General features: G+C 42.8%; 1 protein-coding gene across 3 annotated transcripts in view; it reads right to left on the minus strand.

Annotated features, from left to right (window-relative positions):
- The window catches only part of TOM1L1 (target of myb1 like 1 membrane trafficking protein), a 48787-nt gene that overhangs the window by 6664 nt on the left and 16321 nt on the right, over positions 1-25802 (minus strand). For all 3 annotated transcript variants that reach the window (XM_053910414.2, XM_053910413.1, XM_053910415.2), the window contains exons 7-12: positions 25374-25490; positions 12953-13086; positions 7790-7847; positions 7279-7396; positions 5892-5988; positions 1044-1095 (exon numbers count right to left, since the gene is read on the minus strand). In XM_053910414.2, the coding sequence (XP_053766389.1) occupies positions 1044-1095; positions 5892-5988; positions 7279-7396; positions 7790-7847; positions 12953-13086; positions 25374-25490 (576 nt within the window). The remainder of the gene's footprint in view (positions 1-1043; positions 1096-5891; positions 5989-7278; positions 7397-7789; positions 7848-12952; positions 13087-25373; positions 25491-25802) is intronic.

Below are 25802 nucleotides of genomic sequence, written 5' to 3' on the forward strand. Positions count from 1 at the left end.
AAAGGCGGCAGGAGGGGCAGGCTGGAAGCCTGAGCTAGGACGAAAGCGAAGGAGACGAGAGAAGATCCACAAAGAGTGGTGCCTGACAGCCACATGTGCAAAGAGGAGGAAGTGAGTGATGTCGTCATGGGCTGCTGACAAATCAGGTAAGAGCAGGACTGAGAACCACAGTACTAGATTTGGCAAGGAGGTCACTGCTGACTTAAGAGGGTCGAATGGTGACAGCCTGTAGTTTGTCAAAGGACAGGAACCAAGAAGTGGGAAACAGCAAAGATGAACAACACTAGAGGAATTCTGGTCCTTTGCCATCTTTCTAACAGAAGGGAGACGCAACTTGTTTATCTTAAAAGATTTAAAAGACTTTCTCGGTCTGACTTATTTCACTCAGCATAATACCCTCTGGTTCCACCCATGTTGTTGCAAAGGTGGGATTTCATTCTTTTTTACAACTATGTAATTTTCCATGGCGTAAATGTACCACATCCTCTTTATTAAGTCATCTATCAATAAGTCAGACAGAAAATAGACAAATACCCTGTGATTTCACATATATGTGAAATCTAAATAACAAGCATAAGAAACAAACTCATAGATTCGGAGAACATTTTGATAGTTGCCAGAAGGAAGGGAGCTTGGGATGCGTGAAAAGGGGGAGGGGATTAAGAAGTGCAAATTGGCAATTGTACAAACAGTCACGCAGTACAGTACAGCGTAGGGACTATGGTCGATAACACTGTAATTACTATGCATGGTGTCACACAGGTACAGGACTTAGTCAGGGCGATCGCCTTATAAGTTAAATAAATGTCTACTCACTATGTTGTATACCTGAAACCAATATAATATTGGATATCAACTGTAATTTAAAAAATTAAAAGAAATAAAAGAGTAAAAAGACAAGGAAAAACCCTAACAAGGGCTGTATCTGTACATTATAAATACAGGGAGACACCGAGAAGAACATTGGCGTTAATGACCAGGGGTTCCTTTTTGGCCACGCTAATCTGACTAGGTGCACTGCCAGCGAAGGGTTTATCACTTACACTCTCGTACGTATGATCTGAGGCGAGGTTTTGGCTGGTCCTCTGGGCAGACCTAGGATAGTGTGATAACACAGCGTGATTACCCTACAGTGAGAACACAAATGCAAAAACTAAGGAGACTTTCCTGGTCTAAAGACGAGAAGTGCACTGTACCTTCAGAATGTACAAACGTATTAATTTTCAAAAACAATCCCACCTGTTTTCGGTGCCCACCAGGTCACGATGCCCAAATACTAAAGAGGGTAAAGACAGCGTTGTCCCTCGGCAGTGGGGGCCCTGAGACACTGGAATGTGCATATACACTAGTGACAACAGAGCCTTTGGTCTTTCCATCTGAGTAGCTACCACGCCATCCTTTCCCGAAGGATGCGAGGTGATGCAGAGTAGGGGTTGGGAAGGAAGTGGGAGCATTCTGGTTCTGGGTAAGTTGGAGGAAGCACACTTTGTCATGCCTCTCCCACTAAATGCTCTTAGAATACCTGGACAAAATGGATGCATGGGGCAAATATTTGAGGACGGAAAAGTAAATAGTTCCAGGCTGGCTGGGAAAGAAGACAAGAACTTGAGCAGCGCAGAATCATTGGTGAACCTACCGTTTTTTCTCTCCTGGTGTTCCCTAACCCGAAACCCGACAGTGGGCAGCGAGGACAGATAGAGCTCTGGGAGAAGCCCACTCGTTCTCACTCATGTGCTCAGAGTAAGTGTGGAGATCCCTCATCCATTTCCCCTCTTCTCTCTTTTGTCACACCCCCAGCACGAGGCAATCCCAAGGTGGCCACAGTGACATCGGGGGCATCAGGGGCCCACAGGAGCTAAAAACTCTGAGTGGGGGAAGTCTTTCTCTCCAACAGGTAGAACCGTGGTCCCTAGAGGATAGGGCAAACCCCCTTGTCTCTTTTTTCCTCTCTGTCCTGCCACTTGGTCCCAGACACAAGCACTGTGAAGAAAATGAGCAGCATAGGAAACCTCCCATTTCCGACTGGAGAACGGAAAAGAGGAGTCCAAGGAAGGCAGAGCACCAGAGAAACCACGAAGAGGGACGAATTTGGGAAAACAAAGTCATGAAGTTGTTTGTGAAGTCCTGGGCTCACCTCCGATCCGTGCCTCTGTGGATCCATTCCCTGTCAGGATGCCAAAGGCAGAACTGAGCACCCAGCCTGCCATCCAGACCCCGGGCTGACCCCGCAGTGCTGTGCATGGGAGACAGATCTGAACGGCACCGCCACGACGGGGACAACTCGATTGCCTTGGCACTGCCGCATACGAAGGCAGATTAAAGCTGCAGCATCAGCCTAACAAGGCTGATTGCCTACTAATGCCAAAATGTCAACATTCTCAATAGGATTTAAGGAGGAGCAAGTACGTCACAACATTACAAATGTCTGATATACACTCCAAACTTACTAGGCATTTGAAGAACCAGGAACATTTCAAATTGCAAGAGAAAAGACAAATTGACAGAGGCTGATTTCACAAGGACACAGATGCTGAAATGATCTGAGATTTTAAAGAGGCTCTTGAACACAAATGCTTCAATAAGCAACCGCAAACACTCTTGGAAAAAAATGGAAATACAGATGTCTCAGCAAAGAGACACAACATCTGAAGTCAAATGGTAATTTTAGAATTAAAAATCACCGAAATTTAAAAATAATTACAGAATGAACTTCACATCAAATGGGGATGATAGAGGAAACAGTGAGTGAACCTGAATACAGATCAATAGAAATTATGCAATCTAAAAAACGGGGAAAAAGTGTGCAAAAAGTAATGAACAGAACCCCAGGAATCCACGAGACAATGACAACAGATCTAACATTTGTGTCAACAAGATTCTCAGAAGGACAGTGGAAAGTATGTAGTGCTAAAAAAAAAAAAAATACTTGAACAGATAAAGGCTGAAAACTTCATGAATTTGGTGAAAGACAAACCCACAGATTCAAGAACTTCAGTGGAGGCAGTTGGATGGTGGCTCCCCCCAAAACTGATGCCCTTGTCCTAATTCCTGGAACCTGTGAATGTCACCTTATTTGGATAAAGGGTCTTTGCAGATGTATTTAAGTTAAGGATTTTGAGATGACAATATCATTCTGTATTATTCAAATGGGCCCTACACCCAATGACAAGCGAGCCTGAAAGAGAAAAGCAGTGACAATTTTAGACAGGAGAAGGCAATGTGAAGGTGGAGGCCCAGCTTCCCCCCAGAAAATGGAGTGGTGTGGAAACAAGCCAAGGAAGGCCAAGAGTCGCCAGAGGATGGAAGGGGCGAAGAATGGCTTTTCCCCCTAAAAACCCTGTTGAGTTTCAGAATTTTAGCCTCCAGAACTCAGAAAAGAAATTCCTGTGGTGTTAAACCACCCAGTTTATGGTAATTTTTTTTTTATGAGAGCCACAGGAAACTAATACACTCAGCAAACCCCAAACAGAATAAACTGAAATCCATGCCCAGACACATCATAATCCATCAGTTCAAAATTAGGGAAAGAGAGATTCTTGAGAGCAGCATCAGAGAAAACACCACCGGATCTGCAGGGAACAACAATTTGAATAAGTGCAGGTTTCTCATTAGAAACCATTTAAGTCAGAAGAGAGTGGAGTTTAAGGACTGGTGGAAAAAAGTGAATCATTAACCCAGAATTCTATATCCAGTGAAAATACCCCTCAGGAAAAATATGAAATAAAGCCACACTAGAGTGAAGTAAAACTAAGAGATTTCCACTGCCGACTGACCTGCTGTAAGAGGATGGCTAAAGGAAATTCTTCAGGGAGAAGGGAAATTACACCAGAACAAAATAAAAGGGCAAGAGAAATGGTAAATACTGCATAAATACGATAGACTATTTGTCTCTTGAGTGGTTTGAAATACATATTCGTGGGTTGCAAGCAAAAATTATAATATTGCCTAGTGATAGTTTTTTCCCAATGTATATAGATGTCATATATGGTATCTATCATTTAAGTGGGGGATCTACATGGTGATCGGTTTCTACCTCTCCCTTCAAGTGGTCAAACACTGGCTCTCCGCAGACTTACGTCTTGTGCATTGCAATCCCTACAGCAACCGGTCCCTGCCCCCATGTAGAAACTACACAAAGATCACAATAGATAAAATGGAACACTGAAAACATTCACATACCCTGAAAGTATGCAGGAAACAGAGGGAAAAAGGAACAAACAGAAAACGTTACACAATGGTAGACCTTCATCCAAACATAGAATTGCATTAAATGGAAAGGGTCTAACCACACCGCTGGAAGACAGAAATGATGGGAACACATAAAAAGGCATGACACGACTACCTGCTATCTGTAAGAAACTTACTTCAAATATTTGATACAGTTAAAAGTACAAAGATGGAACAAGGTATACCATGCAAACACTAATTGAAAGAATGCTAGAGTGGCCACAGTAATACCAAAGTAGACACCGGGGCCAACAAATTTACAAGGGACAAAGGGGGACGTTACAAAATGATAAAAGAGTCCATTCACCAAGAAGCTGTAACAATCCTAAATGCATATGCACTTATAACAGCTGCAAATACATAAAGCAAACACCAATTTTTTTATACCGAGAACTATATACTGAATGATTCCATTTGGAAAGCATTCTCCAAAAGGCAAAACTATAGTGATGAGAACAGACCAATGGTCGCTGAGGTTGGGGAGGGTAGACGATAACGTAACAGTTCAGGGGAGTTTTGGGGCTGATGGAACTAGTCTGCACCCTGACTGTAGGGGTGGTCATACAAATCTACGTACATGTTACAATTCATAGAACTGAACATCCAAAAAAAGGGCGGGGTGTCAATTTTACCGTAAGGGTAGCCTTTGGCAAGTTAATTGTCCCCAGCCCTGGTTTCTTCATTGGTAATGAGAAAGATGGGGTACCTACCTCAGGTCTATTGGGGGTGCTAGCAAGAAATTAATAGGCATTTCTTATTTTTCTTAGTCTGTTGCCTGATAGTAAGTGGGCTATACATATGACCTATGACTTTATCCCATCATTACTGTTTCCCGAGGGTCCTTACTGTTATGAATAATTACATCATTCAATTGTTCCGTGATGAACAAACTAAACTGAGCAAACACAGGGGGGTGGAAAAATCTTAAGACCATAAGACATTTGGATGGTTGATTTTGCCTCTACTGCCGAATCAGAATTTCTGGGGGCCAGAAACTTTACCGTTCGATACACCCAAGTGATTTTTCATGCATCCTAAAGTATGAGATCCAGGAGATCACTGAGTAAAATGTGCAACTATTAGCAAGAACTGCTACTTAACAGTTACATGAACTTGGGCAAGCTCTAATCCCTAAGTTTTGGCCTTTCCTCCTGCAAAATGAAAATGATAGTAACAGCACAGACCCAAGAAATCTTTTGCAAAGATTAAACGAAATAAACAAAAACAGCTTAGCAAAGTGCCTGGCACATAGCAAGTACTTGGTAATTGGTGTGGCCACTATGCTGAATGATTTTGAACCTCATTTCTCATCCCCTTCCTTTGTCATTGAATTTCCTCTACTTTGTGTTACCACTTTAAAAATAACAGAAACAGAGACAATTTGCTGAAAGCTTATTATCCACCAGTGCTATATTAGGGGGTACAGCCAGCATCTCACAGGATCTCTGTACGAGTCCTAGGAATTAGTCTTAGAAGAAAATGAAGGCTCACTTGAGGTAAGTATCTTATCCAAGGTCCCACAGTTAGTAGGAAGAAGCAGGGTCAAGCCCCTGACTCAGGTCTGTCTGATTCTGAAGTCTCTAGTTTTCCTATCAGGCCATGCTTCCTGAAGTAAGGAACAGAGCGAGACGGTGTCAGTCCTGGAGCAGGATGAACATACTTACAGGGCTGTTTCTGTATTTCTCAAGGCTAGAAAATCCACCAGTGGACGAAGACTGGGTTGCAAGTTGTTCGTTACAAGAGGACCCGGAGAGCTGAAACCTAGGACACAAATTGGACTTGTTTGGATTTGAAACATTTTGTCAGTAACCTGTTCTGTTGCCTTTTCCACAGTATTGAGAGAGAGACAGAGAGAGAGAGATTTCTGTCATCATAAAGTGTTCTCAAATAGAAAATGAAGAGCCTCATTTTAGGGGGACTGGAAAGAAAAATTCCCTGCCACAAAGAGAGGTCGTTGAAAAGGTAACAGATGCTACCGTACTGGGTTTTATAAAATCCCAAGCTGGTCAGGAATGAAAGGGATTTTACGTGTCTTGTTCTACCAACTTCAAAAGCAAAAATCTATTGTATATACAGAGCTCTACCCTAACCTCCCCAAACTCTAAACTTCCCATCTTAAGTGCGACACCCCAAAGAGAACAATCATCCCCCCCCGCCCCAAAAATGCCTGATAAAAACTCAAGAAAACTCTTTCAAGTGTCAGACCCCACACATCCCACTGGTCTACATCAGCAAGCAGCCCAACATGTCAGAAATAAAGGAAGTTTTAAGAAAACCACAAACTCAGTGATACCAAATATTTGGACTCTGGCAAAACCTCCTAACATAAGAGAAAAAGTAAACTGATTTTAGTTTAACAAAAACTTCTGGAGTTCAGCATTTTTTATCACCCTTATTTTGTAATTTACCCAAACTTTTTGGGAATAAGATACTAGGAGGTAACAGATAAGATAGATAAGCTAGGTAACCACAAGCCAACGATGCATTTTGTAAACGTTATTCATTTACCTTCACAGAGACCCATTCAAGTAACCACGGTTCTTACTTTACAAGGTAGGAAAGTCTCAGAGGTTAGGTGGCTAAGAGGTGGCGGAACTGGGATTTCAACTTGGGACGACTCTGACCAGAAAGCCTGTGTCTTTTCCTCTACATCTCACCACCATGTGGATAAGGCTTCACAATTCCCGAATTTGTCTACATCCAATATTCCCTCACTGATGCAGTTGTATGGCGGGGACACCCAAAGGCAGTAGTGTGCGGGTTCAGAGTACCAGCCACGGAATTGAACCACCTCTATAAAGCAGGCCACGTGAATTCCAGGAGAGTCTATGCCAATGGGATGGCTTTCAAGGACTTCTTCCCCGCAGTGACATGTCACTCCTGTACTGGGTATGACCCAACCATTTGCCAAGAAATTACACTCCCTGATGATACAGTTCTGCTATTCAAACTGACATCAGCCCTTCTTGGTTGCATTTAATCATGAAACCAAGGAGAACTGTTTCACAGCAAGGTCTTCTGCTGGTGTAAAAGGCTCGTGAGCTTGCTTACTTAAGTCTGAAAGCTGAGCATTCATGGTGTTGAGCTCTTCCAGGGAGGCCCTATCGTTTGGAGGGCTGGGACTTAGGTCCACGAGCTCACAGGATGGGGCAGAAGGTTCACTGGCAGTCTGAAAACAAAGGAAACAAAAACATAATTTGGAAGAACTGCATTGGGTAAGTTTATCACGGCTTTCTCCCCGGAAGACTTCCTCTGGAGAAAAGAGGATCCTATTTGGATGCGTCTTGAGGGAGAAAACTCCATTCAATAGGCAACAGGAGTACCAATTCACATCTCACCATCTGCATGGGCTCCTGCTTAGGTAGAGCATCTTCCTATGACCTCTTATTAACGACTGAATAGCATCAAGTTATTGAGACAATACTCCATAGCACCACAACCATCCCAGTCATTAAAGCATGTCTCCTCTTCTTTAAGGCCTATTGAAACCTAAGCCTTGCTCCACACTGTATAATTTGTCAACTGCTCAATTATATATTTTATAACATTTTTATTCACTTACATTGGTGTTTTCCCTCTGATTATTTTGCTCCAAAATCCTTTGTTGGTTTCGAACAAACCTGTTTGAATTAGCAAAATGTAAATATTTAAAAGAATATGAATATGAAAATTCTACAATATTTAAATGACCAATACACAAATATTTAGGAACAAAGACCATCAGCTTTATCATCGCTCAATTCCCAATAAAGTAACTTTAGGACCTTTTTTCAGTTTACAGAGGTAACAATGTCCTTAGAGAGCACAGCAAGAAAAGGGAAGTTTGGTGTGGCTGGAGGGGGTTGTTTTTCCAGCCAGTGGGTGGGCAGCAAAGGTAACAGCCTGGGCTTTCAACATGCATCTGAGGTTGGCTGGGTGGAGACAGTTTTATGGAATGAGCCCTGAACCTGGGGCATCTGCTGCTATTTTGGGTAGACTGTGTCGAAATCGAGTTGAATTTTAGGACGCCCAGCTGGGATCCCATAACCTGCTTGCTGGCGTGGGGTACCACCCCACAACGTTGGTGCTGGTTGCAGAACCTGTGGACATTGGAACTTTCATGTCCAAAGCATTCCAATGTCTTTGGGTGCCGGGTCTAAAAACGGTTTTGCCCCTCCAGATTTTTCATCTTTTACCTTTGTCCCTTTTCTTTGTTGAAGAGCTCACGGGTCTGGAGTTGCTCAAAAATGGAAAACTATTAAAAATAATAATAATTCCCTCACCTAGAAGTGGTCCCCAAACATTTCTATCACCTGAGAAGCAATCCTTAACATCAGTACTTCTTTCCAGTTTATTTTTCTGTAAGTTAATCTGTTTTAAACTTAGTTGAAACTCTGCTTTACATAATTCTGTATCTGAATTCAATTACTTTGCAAGCATTTTTCTAGTTATTCAGAAATACAATTTTTAGAGGCTGTAAATTTTACCTTATGAACATATCACATATTTAACTATTCTTACTATTCTCAAATATTTAAAGTGTTCCCAATTTTGCCATTATGATTTTCCATAAAAATTCAAATACGCTTATTGAATTTTCACCGTTCATCTTCATTTTTATAAGACACTTGATACCTACTAACAATACTAACCTTTTATAACTTTTTAAATTTTTATACTGCTCGTACACTGGGGGTAAAGGAAGAGCAGTTAAACAAACAAACAAATAAAATAACGGGTTAGAAAGAACAGTGAAGTTGAAGGTAGAAGAAGTCAAGGTTCAAGTATCAGCATTGTATCAAGTAGCTGCATGACCATGGATATGACTTCCGATCCTCAGTTCTCCCTCTGCTAACAGAGAATGGCGACATCTGACCCATTTCCTCAGAAAGTTATTCTCAGGTGCAAGGTATCAGTAGAGAATACAGGTGGGTGAATGTGGAAATGCTTTGTAAACTAAGACTCGCTTTAGAAACATGGTGTTAATACTGTAACACAGGGACTCTGTGAACCTAAACACTTTGAAGTCTGAAAGCTTACAGTGAATTGGAACGTGCACTTGGCTTTAAGGATTTTTCCCTTTCTAAAGCACATGTCTTTTTCTTCCATCTACATATGACACCGGCCTCTTGTATGCTAGTTAGTTACGTGCTGGGTCTGAACACCCTTCACAGGTCAAGCCTTAAGAACACATTTCTATTTCCTTATACGCACAACTCTTCCCTGGAGGTGATGAGCGGAGACTTCTGGGGATGCTGGAATGGGGTGAATGTATCATGTATATGGGATGGCTATGAATCTTTGGGAACCAGAGGACAGATTATAATAGGCAGAATGATGCCCCCCGCCAATATACCCACACCCTAATCAATAGAGCAGTGAAAATGTTCAGTTAGGTGGCATATGGAAAGAAGGTGGCTAGTGAGCTGATTGCAACATGGAGATTATTTTGGAGATTATATGGATGAGCCTAATATAATCACAAAGGTCCTTAAATGTGGAAGAGGGAGGTAGAAGAGGAAGCAAGAGTGATACGATGTGAGAAGTTGTCTACTAGACCAGGAGTCCCCAACCCCTGGGCCATCAGTACTGGGCTGTGGCCCATCAGGAACTGGCTGGACATCAGGAGGTGAGCAGCGGACGAGAGAGCAAAGCTTACTCTGTATTTACAGTTGCTCCCCAGCACTCGCTTTACTGCCTGAGCTCCGCTCCTGTCAGATCAGAGGTGCCATTAGCTTCTCACAGCAGCGCGAAGCCTACTGTGAACTTCGCATGCAAGGGATCTAGGTTGCACGCTCCTTATGAGAATCTAATGATTAACGATCTGGTGTGGAGCTGAGGCTGTGATGCCAGCGCTGGGGAGCGGCTGCAAATACAGACTATGATTAGCAGAGAGGTTGGACTACACAGAGTCCATAATAAGTCAATTGCTTGCAGACTCCTATCAAAACCCTATCAGTGAGTGGCAAGGGACAATTAAGCTGCAGCTGGTGGCAGACTATAAAGATAGCCCTCCCTGACCCGGTCCCTGGAAAAATTGTCTTCCATGAAACCAGTCCCTGGTACTAATAAGGCTGGGGACCATCGAACTGGATGATGTTGGCTCCAAGGTGGAGGAAAGGGGTCATGGGCCAAGGAAAGTGGGAAGCTTCTGGAAGTTGCAAAAGTTTAGGGAACAAAGGAGGAGACACTAGGGCCTCCAAAAAGGAAGGTGGCCCTGCTGATACCTTGATGATAGCTCGATGAGACCCATTTCAGACTCTTACAGGAATGTAAGGTAGTGAGTGTATGTTGTTTTAAGCTGAGTTTGTGATAATTTGTTACAGCAGCTATAAGAAACTAATACGCCAGATGTATCTCTCCAAGAGGCAAGAATTTCACTTTGAATCTTCACTAAGACTTAGTGTTTCTGTCTCACAACTGGAGTTGCTTTTGGCCCACGTGGTTCAAAGCTGAATCAAAAAGAGCCGTTCATGGACGTAATCCAATCTGACATCTAGACCAAACAAACACACATCCCCTTCAGAGGAAGCTTTTAGTCATTGGTCTGATGGGCTGTAACAGAATTCTCCCAAATGAAAACCAGAAGGCAGCACTCTAGGGAAAACCACGTGGTTTTCCTTAGATATTTTTCAGCTTACACAGATTTATGCCACAGAAGACAAAGGGCCAAGGATTGGGAGTTTGTTCAGAGCTGAGAAACCACCGATCACGGGGCTCGCGGCCTCAGTCGATGCCCTGGCATCTCTTCATACAAACGGCTGCGGTGGCTGACACACAGTGAGCACAATATAGGGAAGCAAAGGGCTTATTTCATAGTTATTGGTTTTACTTCACTGATTCTTGTGGTTCATTCATAATCAGTGGGGGGGGGAACTTGTCAATAAATTAAAAGGCTCAGTGGGATGTTAACAGAGAGGAGGAAGACAAGAAATTAAATTTGATGAGCATCAGTGTGCCAGCACTCTACTAGGTGCTTTTAAATATATTACCTCATTTAATTTCCAAAAGAAAAGAAAAAAGAAAACCCTCCAATTAGGTAGTATTATCCTCTTTAACAAACAGGAAAAAAAAACCCTAAGTCTTAGAAAATGTAAACAACTTGTCTGAAATCATCAAGATTTGATCCAGGACTATTCTGCCAGGGCCCTCATGCTTCATCAGCTGGTTGGACGTACAGCCACTGTACATATTCCCAGTGATTCTCAACAGAGATGAGTCTCCTAAGGGTGTCTCCAAGTGCCCCTTTAGGAGGAACATGCTGGCATTTAGTGAGTAGGGAGATAACACTGTCCCACCCAAAATGCCAATTCCGCTCTTACTAAGCAACATGGATCTAGAAAAGTGTGGGGACCTCAGAGGCGGCAGAATTTCTGCAGTAGGGAGGCCTAGGGATAGGTTTGGAAAGAGATCAGGAGATTTGTCTGGAGCTCTGTTTTCAGACTGAGAAAAAGCCACCGGTCAATCAAAGCTTGCTGCAGCTCTTCGGGGGTGGGTTCTGGGTGCACACTCCCCCCAGGCCTACGGCACTTTCCCATAGCTTCACACCCTGTACCTGCTCCTCATTTGATCAGCTCCCACCCCCACAGTTCTCAGTTTGAATGGCATTTCCTCAGAGCAGCTTCCTTCTCCCCACTTGGATTGGGTCCCACTGGGATTCTCACCAAATAGACCTCCTGTACTTTCGTTTCAGGGCATTTATTTCAATTTCCAAGTGTGGATGTTTATGATTGAAGGTGGTTTCTTACTATAAGATTAGAAGAACAGTTTTTGATGAATGAATAAATGAGTTAGAAATAATGTAAATGCCTAATGAGTGAACTGTGAGAGAAACATGGGCCATTATGCAGCATGCAACTGTTAAAAATAATGGTTTCCACCCTGAACAGTGCGGCTCAGTTGGTTGGGCATCATCTGGCAAAGTGAAAGATCACCAGTTCGATTCCCAGTCCCGGTTGGGGTGCATAAGAGAGGAAACCGATTCATGTTTCTCTCTCACATTGATGTTTTTCCTTCCCTTTCTCCCTCCCTTCCCCTCTTTCACTCTCAAAAAAAAAAAAAGGTTTCCCCAAAGCATTTAGAAACACAGGATACACAAGGCTTGTTATGTAGTAAATAAAATCAAGGGAGAGACCAAAGTATGTGTTCTCTATATAAACAAAAGTATAGAAAATTTAGAACTAAAATATTAGTGATAAAATTATGAGTATTTAAAAATTTCCCTTTTGTTCTTTTCTGAATGAAAAACATTTTTTAAATCGATGTTCATACAAAAAATTTCCTCACTGGCTGCTCTGGTTTTTCACAGACTATTTTTTCCATATAAAATATTCTCCCTTCTTCTCTTTTCATATTCTTCTCCATCTCAAACTTAGGGTCAATTTCACTTTCACTGAGATACTTTGTTTATAGCATTTCATCTGTCTGAGAGCCCACGATGTGCTCGGTGCAGACATCAGTCAGTGAGTAAGATCCAGGTCCCACTCACAGATGAGGGGTTTATGACGCCCAAGGGCACCCAACAACGCTCCCAGTGCTGCTCATTCTCGCAAGCCATGTCACAAGTTCCCAGAAGGCCAGGATCAAGATCCCCTACCTTGGGAGGAGGGCAGCCTCGTTCTGAACTTGTTCTTGATCCTCCTGAGTTTTCACCTGATAGGCACTCTACTAAGCATGCCGAGTGACTGGTGGTGAAACTAGACTGGGAGGAGGGCTGGGGAGGGCACCTCAGGGTATGTCTGCTCACCTCTCATACCCAAGGATGGCATTATTCAAATCCTCATTCACTTGAATGAGCTCAACGGTTACGTCTTCATTCTCCACCACTACGAGCAGGTCCATGATCCGCTCCTGCATCTCTCGACACGTCTTATAAAGTTTCTGTCCAAGAAAGGAGAGAGATTTCTTTTTCCATGCTTAGGAATGTTCTATAAAGACAACTGATTCACCAATCTGTATGCATTTAGGATCACCTCCCTCTACCTTGAGCGACCTATGAGTGATTACCAAGTATTTAACTATGGATAGATAGCTCATCCTTCTTCTCAGAAGGCAATGAGTTATAAATGATTACATTTTCCTCTAAAAATCAAAGTAGGTGTCATAAGAACAAATTGGTGCAGGACTAGAAATTAGAAGCAGAGTATGGGAATTCGGGATGGATTGTTTATTAGCTAGTTGTACTATTAGGAAAAAAAATCACTTGTTTTCTAAATCTCAATTTTCTCATTTGATACATGAAAATTATACTATTTGCCACGTCTCTCTCAAGGGTTGACATTAAAACCAAACGAGATGTACACAATGAGGAACTCTATAGCTATGACATATGACATACAACATAATAGCTATGACATATGACATACAACATAACATGCAATTGTATTATTAGAGGTAGTGGAAGAAAGACGTAGTTCAAATACATTTACAGCAACATGATTTTCCTATTATGTTTTACTTAGGTAAACATTTAAAATGTATAGCTACAGCATCATATTCCAAGATAAACTGAACCAGACCTAAAAACGAGTCATGGATAATATCTTCATTTGAATCACCCAGAATCCTTACAGTAAGCCACGACTCCACTCCCCAAACCAACAGTTGCCTGTAAGCCCCAGAAGCACCTATAGCAGATTTGCTGATTCAGGAGCTCTTAGGCTGAGGGTCTGGGAAACTACTTTTTTTTTTTAAGCAAAGATCCCAAGTATTTCTTATAGACACTGACATTTGAAAACTGCTGCCTTACAACTTAACTTCCTCCTAGGCCACAGGGCGCAAACACAAGGCCCGTGGGCCTAATCCGGCCCTCCACCTTGTTTTATCCAGCCCAGCACCTTGTTTCTACCAGGCAGCAGCGCCGAGCTCCTTGCCCCCAGTTAAGGAGTTGTTACATCTATACAGTCCTAAAATTTCATTTGGCCCTTTGAAGGCATCCGGGAGGCTGATGTGGCCCCTGGTGAAAATGATTTTGACACCCCTGTCCTAGGCAAACCTCCATATAAGCCTGAGGAGCATAAAACTGATAGTCATATTTCTTCAGACCCACCTTGGCTGGAATTTGTCCACGTGATAGTATATGAACATCAGGCACAACCACATGGACGTGTCCCCTTTCACGACGAAAGCAGCAGAACTTGCAAAGTCACCCTACTGTTATACCACCTGACATTTTTCCCCTTAAGAAAGACCCGCTGAAAAACGTGCTACAAAACCATTTAGAATCTTAAACAATCTATTACAAGGCTCTGACAGGAAATCTCTAAATAAATAAATCAAACCATTACCAGCTGGCATTTAGACTCAGAGGTAAAAGCCACTACTCTCCACAACCATCATAACAAAAATATTTACAAGGTAAAGGGAAATGAAAAGCAGGGGCAAAGTGAGACAGACAGATCGATGATAGACTCTGGGTTTTATGCCTGCAACGTGCAGCCAGAAAACTCTCCTATTTGCTAAATAAACAGTTGGCTACTATCAGCAGTGTTAACCAATGATTTTCTGAAAGGCCCAGATATTGAAATATTTTCCGCTTTGCAGGCCATATGTCCTCTGTCAAAACGACCTCCCTGTGCATTATAACAGGAAAGCAACCATAGACCAAATGTGAACAAAGGGCTGTGGTCCTGTTCCAATAAAACAAGGACAGGTGACAAGTAAATTTGGCTCATTTATGGCCCCTGGTAGAGAGCGAAGGGAAAAGACTAGACTCAGTAGGCCAAAGACCTCTCACATACGTATACCTGATATGGGATTTAGTTACATTTCAGTTTCAGGGTTTTTCTTCCTCCCCCATCTATAAAACAAAGATAACACAACATTGTTGTAAGACTAGGAAATGGTGTAGTTGAAACCCCCACATCAGGCATACAGTGGGTAGTCAATAAATGTATTAGGGTAGTGTAAGGAGACACCACTAGAAGATGAACTAGATTACTAATACTCTCCTGTGATCCTCACACCACTACCCAGGACCTGATGTACAAAGGAAAGAACTCAGAACTGAGTATTTAATACAATCCCTGTGATGAATGAGAACTTTTCCTTTGTTCCTTCATTTGCGAGTCTACAAAAATTATTCTTCCCACTCACTGGCAGCCTTGCTAGAGCAATGTCAAGATCAAGGAAATACAATGGCTGTTAGAGGTCTGTGATGAAAAAATGCAGAAATTAATTAACTTGAAATGAATTTGCAACCAACATCCACAGTCCCTTGCTCCTCCCTCTCCCGCTCCGGGTACTCGAAGACCCTCCCTTTGCCCTCTGGAGAGAGGGATGGAGTGGAAACATGAAAGGAACACCACATCTCCCAGCAGGTTTGCAGAGCAGAATCTGAAAAAGCTCTTCAAAAGCCAGCCCACTCTGATCTTTCCAATTGATGTCTGTCTCAGAGAGGGGCCAAGCCACCTGGAAACAGCTTAGATCAAGCACCACGGACCAGAAGGACAGGTCAGGCGTTCCCACAGCAGGCACCTGCAGGGCTGTGGATGTGGGAAGGCAAGTGGAGTGAGCAAAAAAACACACAGTGACAGCTGCTGGTATGTATGTCCGGTCACGGAGCCCTCGGAATTGCCTCACTTTACACCATATCAAAGCCGAGGCAGGCCTCTAAGTTAAAGTGAACTGGACAATCAATTCAAAAGTCTTTGGAGCAAAACAAGAAGCTCATTAACAGCTTCCTCTTGTAGCATCCAGATGGCTTTCACTCCTCCACAGAGCACTCAGAAATTGAGGAAGACTGTGCCACATTTGCCAACAGGGCAACTCAACACAAATAAAACGCAAGGTGCCCGAACATTCCCCTTGAAAAAAAGGTAAAAACAGGAAGAAATGTGTTTACTTGAAAGCCTTCTCTAGAAATAATATCTGCACGGTAATGCTCCTATTATCGGCCCATACCATATTTCCTCTCTCCCGGGGCACCGCGCCCAGGCTGCAAGAGACTCAGAGAATGTCTCTGTCTGCTCAAATTAAACACTACCCCCCAGCCTACAACCGAACATTTCCCAGCCTAACTTACTCAGGCAGTCCTTTTTGTGTTATGCAAGCCTCAGTGAATAAATGCCAAACTAATTGTCAAGATAATTCTCAAGATCATCAATTCATTAGAACACTTTTGACTTGGTCCCAATGATGAATATTGTCAACATGTTTTTTAATCCTCACCTGAGGACTCTTTTTATCATTACATTTAGAGAAAGAGGAAGGGAGAGAAACACAGAGTGGTTGCCTCCTATATGTGCCCAGACCAGGGATCAAGCCCACAACTTAGGTATGAACCCTGACCAGGAATCGAACCTGCAACCTTTCAGTTATGGGATGATGCTCCAATCACACTGGCCAGGGCAAATATTGTCAACCTTTAGCTTACTGAAAGCCTTTGTCTTCAGTAACTCCTTAGCCCTTCTTTGTCTTAAATCATTAATTCTTCCACAAAGATCATTGGTCTATTCAAGATACATTTAATGAACTCACTCAAACTCTAGAATACAAAGCATATACTCTAAATATACATAGTTGTATGGATTTAGAGGGATAGGGCTTGTTTACTGCTTTCAAGTTGCTTCCATCCTAGCTAGAGAGCTAACATACACCCATATAAAAGACAACAGGTTAGCCATCTACACTAGAAAGTTAATCCTGGGCTCAACATGAGAAGCACAGTAGCATGGATAGAACCCAGGCTCAGGAGAAGGCGGCGATTCCCACTCCAGCTCCATCCCTGCCGCTGTGTGAGCAAATCAACCCCTTTCTGAGTGTGCAGCCCTATCTCCAAAGGAAGAGAGACAGACTCGATGACAGTGAAGGTGCCTTCCACTCTTAATACCTTACAAGCTTCTGAAGGGTAAAGAAAGTAAGGGTGATCTGGGGGATGACTTTTTATTTTCCTCCCAGTTTTCTTTCCTCAACTGCTTACAAATGAACTCTCACAGGATCAGATTTTACATTCGTGTGATTTTAAAAGTCTCTAACGAGCTAGAGTAAGGTTTTGTCTGGTCATCCCCTCAAAATCGGAACTCACTTTATTCTGCAGAAGAAAACATTCTATTCTTTTATTGTTCTCTTGGGCTAGGTAAAAACAAGATAAGAAAGACTAAAATGGGAGGTACCAGGGAGAGTCAGCTATTCAAGGTCAGAGTAAGGTGGTCCAAAGCCAAGTGCACAAGGCCAAGAAAGCAAATGCCAAGAACACGTGCAGCACCATTTCAGGCCTGTGACCAGAGGAGACACTCTTAACTCATCACAACACTCCTTAGATCGGATGTAGCCTCGGGATCTTTATATCGCACACCACTTGGGCAAACTAAAAAAAAAAATCCAGTCTCTCCCCCTCCCCCAACCCCTGTAATGCAGTTCACAGGACACAAGCAACATAGTGGCAGGGAAAAGCGTTCACTTTGCAAAATAGTTTTACTGCCTGAAAGTTGAACAAAGAGCAGGAGCCTGTTAATTAGCAGAGCTGCAGGATCTAACTGTTCGGCATGGACTGGAGAACAGACTAGGGATTCCAAGTAAGTACGCTGGACCTTGGGTGGAAGGAAATAAGATGGAATGGGTTCCAAATGAACAGAACAGCTGCTAGGAGGTAAGTACCAGCAGACCAAACAGGAAGCAATTCCAAGTTTGGAGGATGGTTGTAATCTTAACAAATTGCGTTAAGACCATGATCAGTGGTAAAGTGTCTATACAAGCAGGGCCAAGGAACTTTTGAGTAGAGGTTGGTCCTATGTGCTGAATACCTGTCGTTCGTCCTCCAGATGCATTGTCCTCCCTCTCGGCCCTGCTCTGTGCCCTGGAACACATCACCAGGTCCCTGCCTTCTCCCTCCTGACTGGGTTCAGCAATTGGACATGGCAGAACATGGGAGAAAGGAGGAGATATTTATTCCTTTCATTTTTTCCACCAAAAGCACCGCTACTCTCAAGGCTGCCTTCTTCACATGATTCCTTCTTTTGGGTTCTGGCAAAAGTTTCCTCTTGTCTATTGAGGAATATTGGTTAATAGCCCAGGGTAGTGAACTATCTCCTGTGGTTTCTCTGAGTCCTGTGATATCTCACATAATTGCATGTTGATTAAACTCTTCAAATGACCCAAATTGAGCATGCTATCTGTTTAATAACTGATAAGCCCTATAAGACATGAAAACGCAAAGTATTGTAATTAAAATAGTATAATAGCAACACAGGAATAGACACATCGATCAAACAAAGAGAACAGCCTCTGGAAAGACATCCTTGTATTAATTCTAATTAGAGGAGACAGTATAAATTGTTAATAAATGTTATTTAGGCAACCAGCCATCTAACTGGAAAAAAATAAATGAAGGTACAGTCTCTAATTCATATCCATGATAAAGATTTTAATTTTATGCCCTGGCTGCTGTGGCTGAGTGGATTGACTACTGGCCTGAGAACCAAAGGGTCACTGGTTTGATTCCCAGTCAGGGCACACACCTGGGCTGCGGGCCAGGTCCCTGGTGGGGGAGCGCAGGAGAGGCAACCACACACTGATGTTTCTCTCCCTCTCTTTCTCCCTCCCTTTCCTCTCTAAAAATAAATAAATATTTTTTAAAAAAGATTTTAATTTTAAGCCACATAACATCTAGGTATAATCCATTAACATATTAAAGATATTTTCATTGACTGATTACATCACGCCAGCTACTTGCTCTGGGAGCCAGAACCAGAGCAGTAAAGAAGAGAAGCCTTGTGGAGCTGCCATTCTAGTAGACAAAGACAGCTGAACAAAAATTCAAGGAAAGTGCCAGAGTGCTAGCTGGAGAAGGAAATGTGGATGGGGCAAGAAAGTGGCTGACTTCAGACTGGGGAGTCAGACAAGACCTCCCGGCATGCTAAGATGACGTGGTTAAGACTGTACTGATGAGAAAAAGCTGGCCACTCAAAGACAGGTAGACATGGAGTCAAGGGTGAAAGATATCCCCAGGAAGAATGAACTCAGTGTGTCCGAGGAATAGGAAGGTGGCCCGTATGGTCAGACCCCGGAGAAGGGCATGTGCTGTGGATAAGAGCAGCAAATATTCAGTAATGAGATGTTTTCCCTGCCCTCGAGATAGGTCACGATACATTGTCTCCGGTTGTGGCTTACTATGGGCCAGACCCCTAATTTTTATTTTTAAGGGAGAGGTAAACATTTCTCGTGAGCCTACAAGGTCTTGATTTGCCTTCAGATCAAAATAATTCACATGCCAAAGTGGCACATTTTGGGGAAACCTGTTCTGAACCCCCACACCTTCATAAAAGTACACAAACTATGGCATTTCAAGAGTGTCTTGGTTGGCGAACATATCCACGTGCTAGGACGGTGGGGTACCCCAGCTGCGTGGGGTCAGAGGCGCCCATCCTCAGAACCCTTCTGGACCTCTTCATCTGCCTATGCATTTGCATCCTTTGCAATATCCTTGATGATAAGCCGGTAAATATAAGTGTCCCTTATGTTCTGTGAGTCATTCTAGCACATTATCAAACCCCAGGAGGTCTTGGGAACCCCTGGTTTATAGCTTGTTGGTCAGAAGTATGGAAGGCCCAGCCTTGCAGTGGGCATCTCAAGTGGGGCAGTTTCGGGGGGCTGAGCCCTGAACCTGTGGAACCTGATGCTAACTCCAGGTAGCCAGTGTCAGAACTGAGTCGTATTGTCGGACGCCCAGCTGGTGTAGGAGAACTGGTCCGTGTGGGCAGTGCTGGTTTGTACAGTAGAAAAAACAAAGGTTCCCTTTCACTATATAACCACAGAGGAAAATGGTATCTCAGCCTTGACTTTCGGGAAGAGAAGGACAGTAAGTCTTTTTCCTGAGAACTCTAACAGCCCTATTGCATCATCCTCTCTAGGAATGAGACTTCCATGTATAAAATCCCTACTGAGTGCCAGTCCTTTTCCTTCTGACTGGTGAGGCTTCTAATTCCTTGGAAAGCCCCAGTTAATTAGAGGAAGAGTCCTTTTTCTCTGACCTTTACAGTGTGAACAAAAGAGGGACTAAGAAATAAAGCTGACAAGCTTGGGGGGGGGGTGGCACGCGGCAGGCCTGACAAGCTTAACGACCAAAAGGGACCACGCAGGATGGTCTGATCATTCCTAACTGGGCAGGCACAGTGGGTGGTCACATCCCAGGCCTCTAGCTTCCTTAGCAAGGGTCACTCTTGACCTGAAGTGAGCTCTGTCCTTTGTTCTTATGCATCTAGGGTAACACACTTTTGAAACGTCAGAGTAATTTTCTTTTCTAGACCCTTCAAAGGCACAACTGCAGGCACCAGAGCCGGAGACCACAGAACCCTCCATCATTGTCCTGTTTCCCCGAATACCACCTCTGTATACTGTGACTGTTAATTATTAACTACCCAGTACCCACGGATGTAAAAGAATCGTGTTTTTCTGATTTCCCCACTATGCCTTTTTCCCACCTCGTTAATCCACCGCCAGCGCATTTCATGTACTTTCCTTATCATTCTAAATGCAGAAAAGATATAGGAAAACTGCCATTTTCTGAAGCATTTTCTCATTCTCAATCTGTTCAGATTTTGTTTCTGGGCATGTCTTCAAAATTTTGCCTCAGATAAACTCTTATAAAGCTTTTCTATAGGCCAGACATTCTTTGGTCAACAAGAACCACACCAGAAACTCCCTGCTAAAAATAGCAGCTGTTTTCTTCTCCACGTGTGCATTCAAGGCCCATCAATTTTACTCCGACCTTGAGGTTTGTACAGCTTCCTCTGGGGGAAGTCACTTGCGAAGGGTCCCTTTTCCCAGGGTGAGGCTGTGGGTTCCTGTTAGTCTGATCCCACCTATGCTATTGGGTACTGAACCTTCTCACTGTTCTGGTCTTGATGCCCCTGATGCTCTCATATTTCTTCTATCATTTCAATGGGATTTGGGTAACAAAGAAGAGATAAGTTTACTATTTTAGTGAGATTTAAAAAAACCGTGGTTGTTAGCTGGTTTTGGAGAAAGAAATAAATGTCTGTTTCACAACTCACAAGGTTGGCTTCAGATACTTGTATGACTTCTTCATAGATGCACTCTTACCCTCAGAATGTGCCCTTGGGATGCTCATTGCCAGGGGTCCCTCACTGCCTTCCACCTTGATGTCCCAGCCAGGCTCAGGCCAAAGCCTCCAAAAGCCCCTTTGGTTACATGGGGGAGGCCGGACAGAGAGCTTTATATGGAGGTTCAGGCAGGTGTGAGAGGACCCCTGAGAAAGTACTAAAGAATTACTGTTTCTCCGTAGTCTCTCTTTGCTGACTTCATGTGTAATAGCCTCATAGGCTCCTTGTTCTCTGTCTCCATAGAAGATTTCACCAATCCTTTTAGACTGGCCGTCTAAGTGAGGCATGATAGTGTGATTTGGTCTTGACTCCAGTCCCTAGCACAGAAATTCTAAAACCCTTGGAGTTTCCTGAGGGGTAGGGGTGAGGAGCATCTTTTGTCATTCATAATAAGCTCCCTTCAAGCCAACAGAGTTTATGCTAATGAGGTAACTCTTGGAAGAGGGGGCTTGCTGCTGGAGAGACCAATCCTGTGATTAGAGGACTGAACTTTCACCCCTCCTTGATCTCCAGGGAGAGGAGGGGCTGGGGACTGCTTTCACCACCCATGGCGATGACTACATCCACCACGCTGACGTAAGGGAATCTCCCCCAAAACTCTAAATAAAGGGGTTCTGAGGGGTTCTGAGTCAGTGAGCACATCCAGGTTCCAGAAGGGTGGTAAACCCTGATTCCATGGGGGCAGAAGCTCCTGACCATTCCAGACCTAACCCTATGTACCTGTTCATCTGGCTGTTCATTTGTCCCTTTTATAATAAACCAGTAATAGGAGGTAAAGTATTTCTCTGGATACTGGGAGCCATTCTAGCAAATTATTGAGCCTGAGGAGGGGGTTGTGGGAACCCCTGGTTCTGTAGCCCAATGAGACACGTGTGAGTAATCTGGGGGCCTACTACTTGGGCTCAGTGTCTGAAGTGGGGGGCAATCTTGTGGGACTGAGCCCTTAATCTGCAGGGCCTGTGTCAACTCTAGACAGTGTCAGAATTGTTTACGTGAGGGGAAAACACCTCACACAAAGGGGTCACAAGGGTTGTGAGTGGAGAAATAGTTTTCTTTCTAAGGTTAATTAATTACAAAAAAAAATCAAATATTTGTCAAAAGAATTTAAGAATAGCACCCCCCACACCAGATTTCCATGTGTTTTTAACAAAAAGCGAAGACAGAAAAATAAAGTTACATAGTCAACAGGCTGTGCAATGAAGTTGATCTGCTGCCAGAACCCATTCAACTGGAACTGGCCCTGAGTAGTATTCTGATGTTGATTCACAACCCAAGTCTCTTTACTATTCAAGGCAACACGCAGCCTGAAGCTCTGGCATCAAAACAGCAACCCACAAATTAGCATTATGTTTGAAAAACTCAATCCCACATCTGCACCCAAAGACGGACACAAAAAGGCGCTGCGTGTACTCCAGGATGAAATATAAAACTGGAGTCACAGATTTAAATGAAGTGTGGCTATTTTTGAAAATTATCTGCACATACTCTTTTACTTTAATATTTAATTTTGCATTTTAGTTTAACACGCTTGTTAAACATCCCGAGTCACGAGGTTTATATCTGTAAAAGCCTTCCATTGTGGATATCTTAAAAAGGATGCGATATCACAACTCTAATAATTAATTTTGACCTATGTAAATGGGATATCTTTTCTGTTTACTGAGTATCATCTTAACTCATCATTTTACAGATACATAAATGAAGTCCAATGACACTAAATGATTTGCCCAAGGCCAAGAACCCCAAGAATCCTTAGCAAAATTATATACTGTTCCTAAGTAAAATACTCTAAAAGTAATACACTTAATGCCACTGATTCAAAAATACTGATTTGTTTCTCTCACGGTACATTACTCTGATGTTTTGTAGGATATTAACAAATACTCAGCAAATGAGGATTCCTTGGCTAAATCAGTTCGTAAGTGCTGGATTAAACACAGAGCCTTAGAGCCTTGACTATACAAATGGGTGTTATGAACCTCCAAGAGGAGGAATACAGTTGGCAATTGGTTTTGTAAACTATTCAACCACGATGTCATTTCCCCAATAGAATAAAGCAGAAGATGAACAGGAAATGCTGTCTGAAACTGTTTCCCAGAGAACTTTCTTGTTTCCCCAAAAGTATCACGTCATTGTCACTAGAGGAATCTTTCTAAGACTTTATCTGGCTATACAGTCCTTCAGATGGCTCCCTTCTGCCGTGTGGGTTAAGCCCACGATGGCACGGTGTCAAAGGCCCTCAATAGCCTGTGTAGACCAGATCTTAGCACTCTTCACCAGGAGCTTTACACTCCCAAGCTGTGCTTTTAAATCTTCTTCTCAGCCCTGCGTGCGTGAGAGACGCCACAAACTCAAATCCATTGATAATGGGAGGAGGTGGTGATGAGTTCCTTAAGAGGTATAGCTTACTCCCAAGTGGTCTCTGGAGGTAGGTTTGCAGAAATATAGGTTGAGAAATGACTTCTCTCTCTCTTTCCCCCCTCCACCCCCAACATCTATCTATCTCTTTAAATAACCCTTTAAAAATGCAAAAACTACTCTGAGTTCACGGACAACACAAAAACAGACAGGCCTGCATGTGGCCCACTGGCCTATTTGCTGATTCTGAGGTTAGAGGACATTCTAACCCCAGAATCAGCAAATAGCTCTCACAATGCTCTCTGCTGCACAAAGTGGAAGGGAAAGGAGGGATGCTCTGTGCCTGGAGACAGTGGAAGCAGGATAGGATGGCACGAGGGGCAGCTACTAGAGAGGTGGGAGCAATGCTTAAGATAGAAACATGAGTATTACTTCCAGTTGCTGATAGCTGGCTGGAAACGTAGGAAGCATACAACTCAGAAAACCAGCAACCAAGCTATCCCACTCAGACCACCCAAGGCCAACCCCACACACTTGGAAAGCAGTATCAAGTTGTAGCAAGTGCATCTTCCTCTCAGTGTGCAAGAGCTGAGTACAGAGAATGCAGACCAGCTGCCAGGGAATCTCAAGCAAAAGTGAGCGCACAATCAGCAATACAGCCAGATATTTGAGGAATGAAAGTGAAAGAGGTGATGATAAAAAGACTGCACCCAAAAGAGGAGAATTCATAGAGAACACGGAAGAGCATCTTCACAAATAATTCCTATCCTTGGAAAGATAAAAGGAAGAAGCACATCCATGAAGAAACTACAAGCACTGTTGAGCAAGGAAATTTTTGCGATTTGTTTCCTTAAGAAGCAATGATTAAGAAAAATGTTATTTACTAACGATCTGAGAAATTCAAGGAAAAATAACAAAGAAAAATTCAATTGGAATCTGAAAAAGTAGATATAAAGTTCTTACTGGGGAAGAGAGATTCATAAACTGATTTTTTTCTGCTTCTAAAATTAGTATGTTAAAATGTACGTTCAAGCTTAAAATTGATAATTAGAACAAACCAGTAGAGGGAAAGGTGAAGGGCATGGATTTACAGACATAGCAAAAGGTCTGGGAGAACCTATGCTCCAGTAACAATGAACTACCTGCTATGGTGTCCTCACCTGCTCACGCAGGTCAAGTGCACTGCCCACTTTTTCCTCCAGCCTGAGTACTGCCTCCATCTGAATCTTTCCAAAAACCTTACCTTTCTCCTTGCTCCCAACCCTCATCCCACTGTGTGAGAAACAAATTTCTATCCTAGCATCTATAACATTTTAGTAAACTGTGGCTTACAAAACCATTGTGTTCCCTAGCCATACGTTCCTTGAGGCCTAGGACAGCCTCCTCATTCCTGAGTCCTTTACCACACTGTAGTTACTCGATGTTCGTTGAATGGCTGAACATAGAAGCAAACTTTTACACATTTAACCCTATTAGAGACGAGTAAGTGATTGTATATGAGCAAGGCTATTAATCATTAAATAAGATAAATTATTTGTTGTAAAAGGGCAAGGAGCATGTCTAAATTACTATTATATTTCTAAAAAAGTCACCCTTGCATTTTTTTTGGCTAAGTTTAGAAATCAATTGAGGATACAGGAGGATGGATGGGACAGACAATGTTAAAATGTCTTCCACCTCTAAGGCTCTAAGTTTAGAGAATAATTTAAAAAGACACTTGGATCGATTGGCCCTGCAATCATAGTCCACCTGCAGAAGCTCTATGTCTTCACGGTTTTCAGATCCGGGAATATTCTCTATCAATATGGCGGACATCACTTCCACATTCATCTTCACCATATCCAACTCACTGAGCAATTTTCCAATCTGTAGAGAGCAACACAGTCACCAGTCAGTGCATGTGACACATAAGGAATGGCTACATTGTTTCCTCCTCTAAGGGGACACTTACTGGGAGAGAAAATGATTTTGTAAAATTTAACATTTTCAAATTTATATTTTAATGAATAAAAAAATATGTATTTTACAAATGTGGGATCCATCACCTAAAAGGACTTAAAAGATCTCTTGTAGTAAATCCAAAAACATGCCTGAGGACATTAAAAATAAGGGTAGGAAAATCAGATTAGGTACCATATGGAGAAGGGGGAAGGTGACTATACAAGGGATGGGACAAAA

The sequence above is a fragment of the Desmodus rotundus genome, chromosome 9 (assembly GCF_022682495.2).
Source record: "Desmodus rotundus isolate HL8 chromosome 9, HLdesRot8A.1, whole genome shotgun sequence".
In the NCBI taxonomy this organism is placed as follows: domain Eukaryota; kingdom Metazoa; phylum Chordata; class Mammalia; order Chiroptera; family Phyllostomidae; genus Desmodus; species Desmodus rotundus.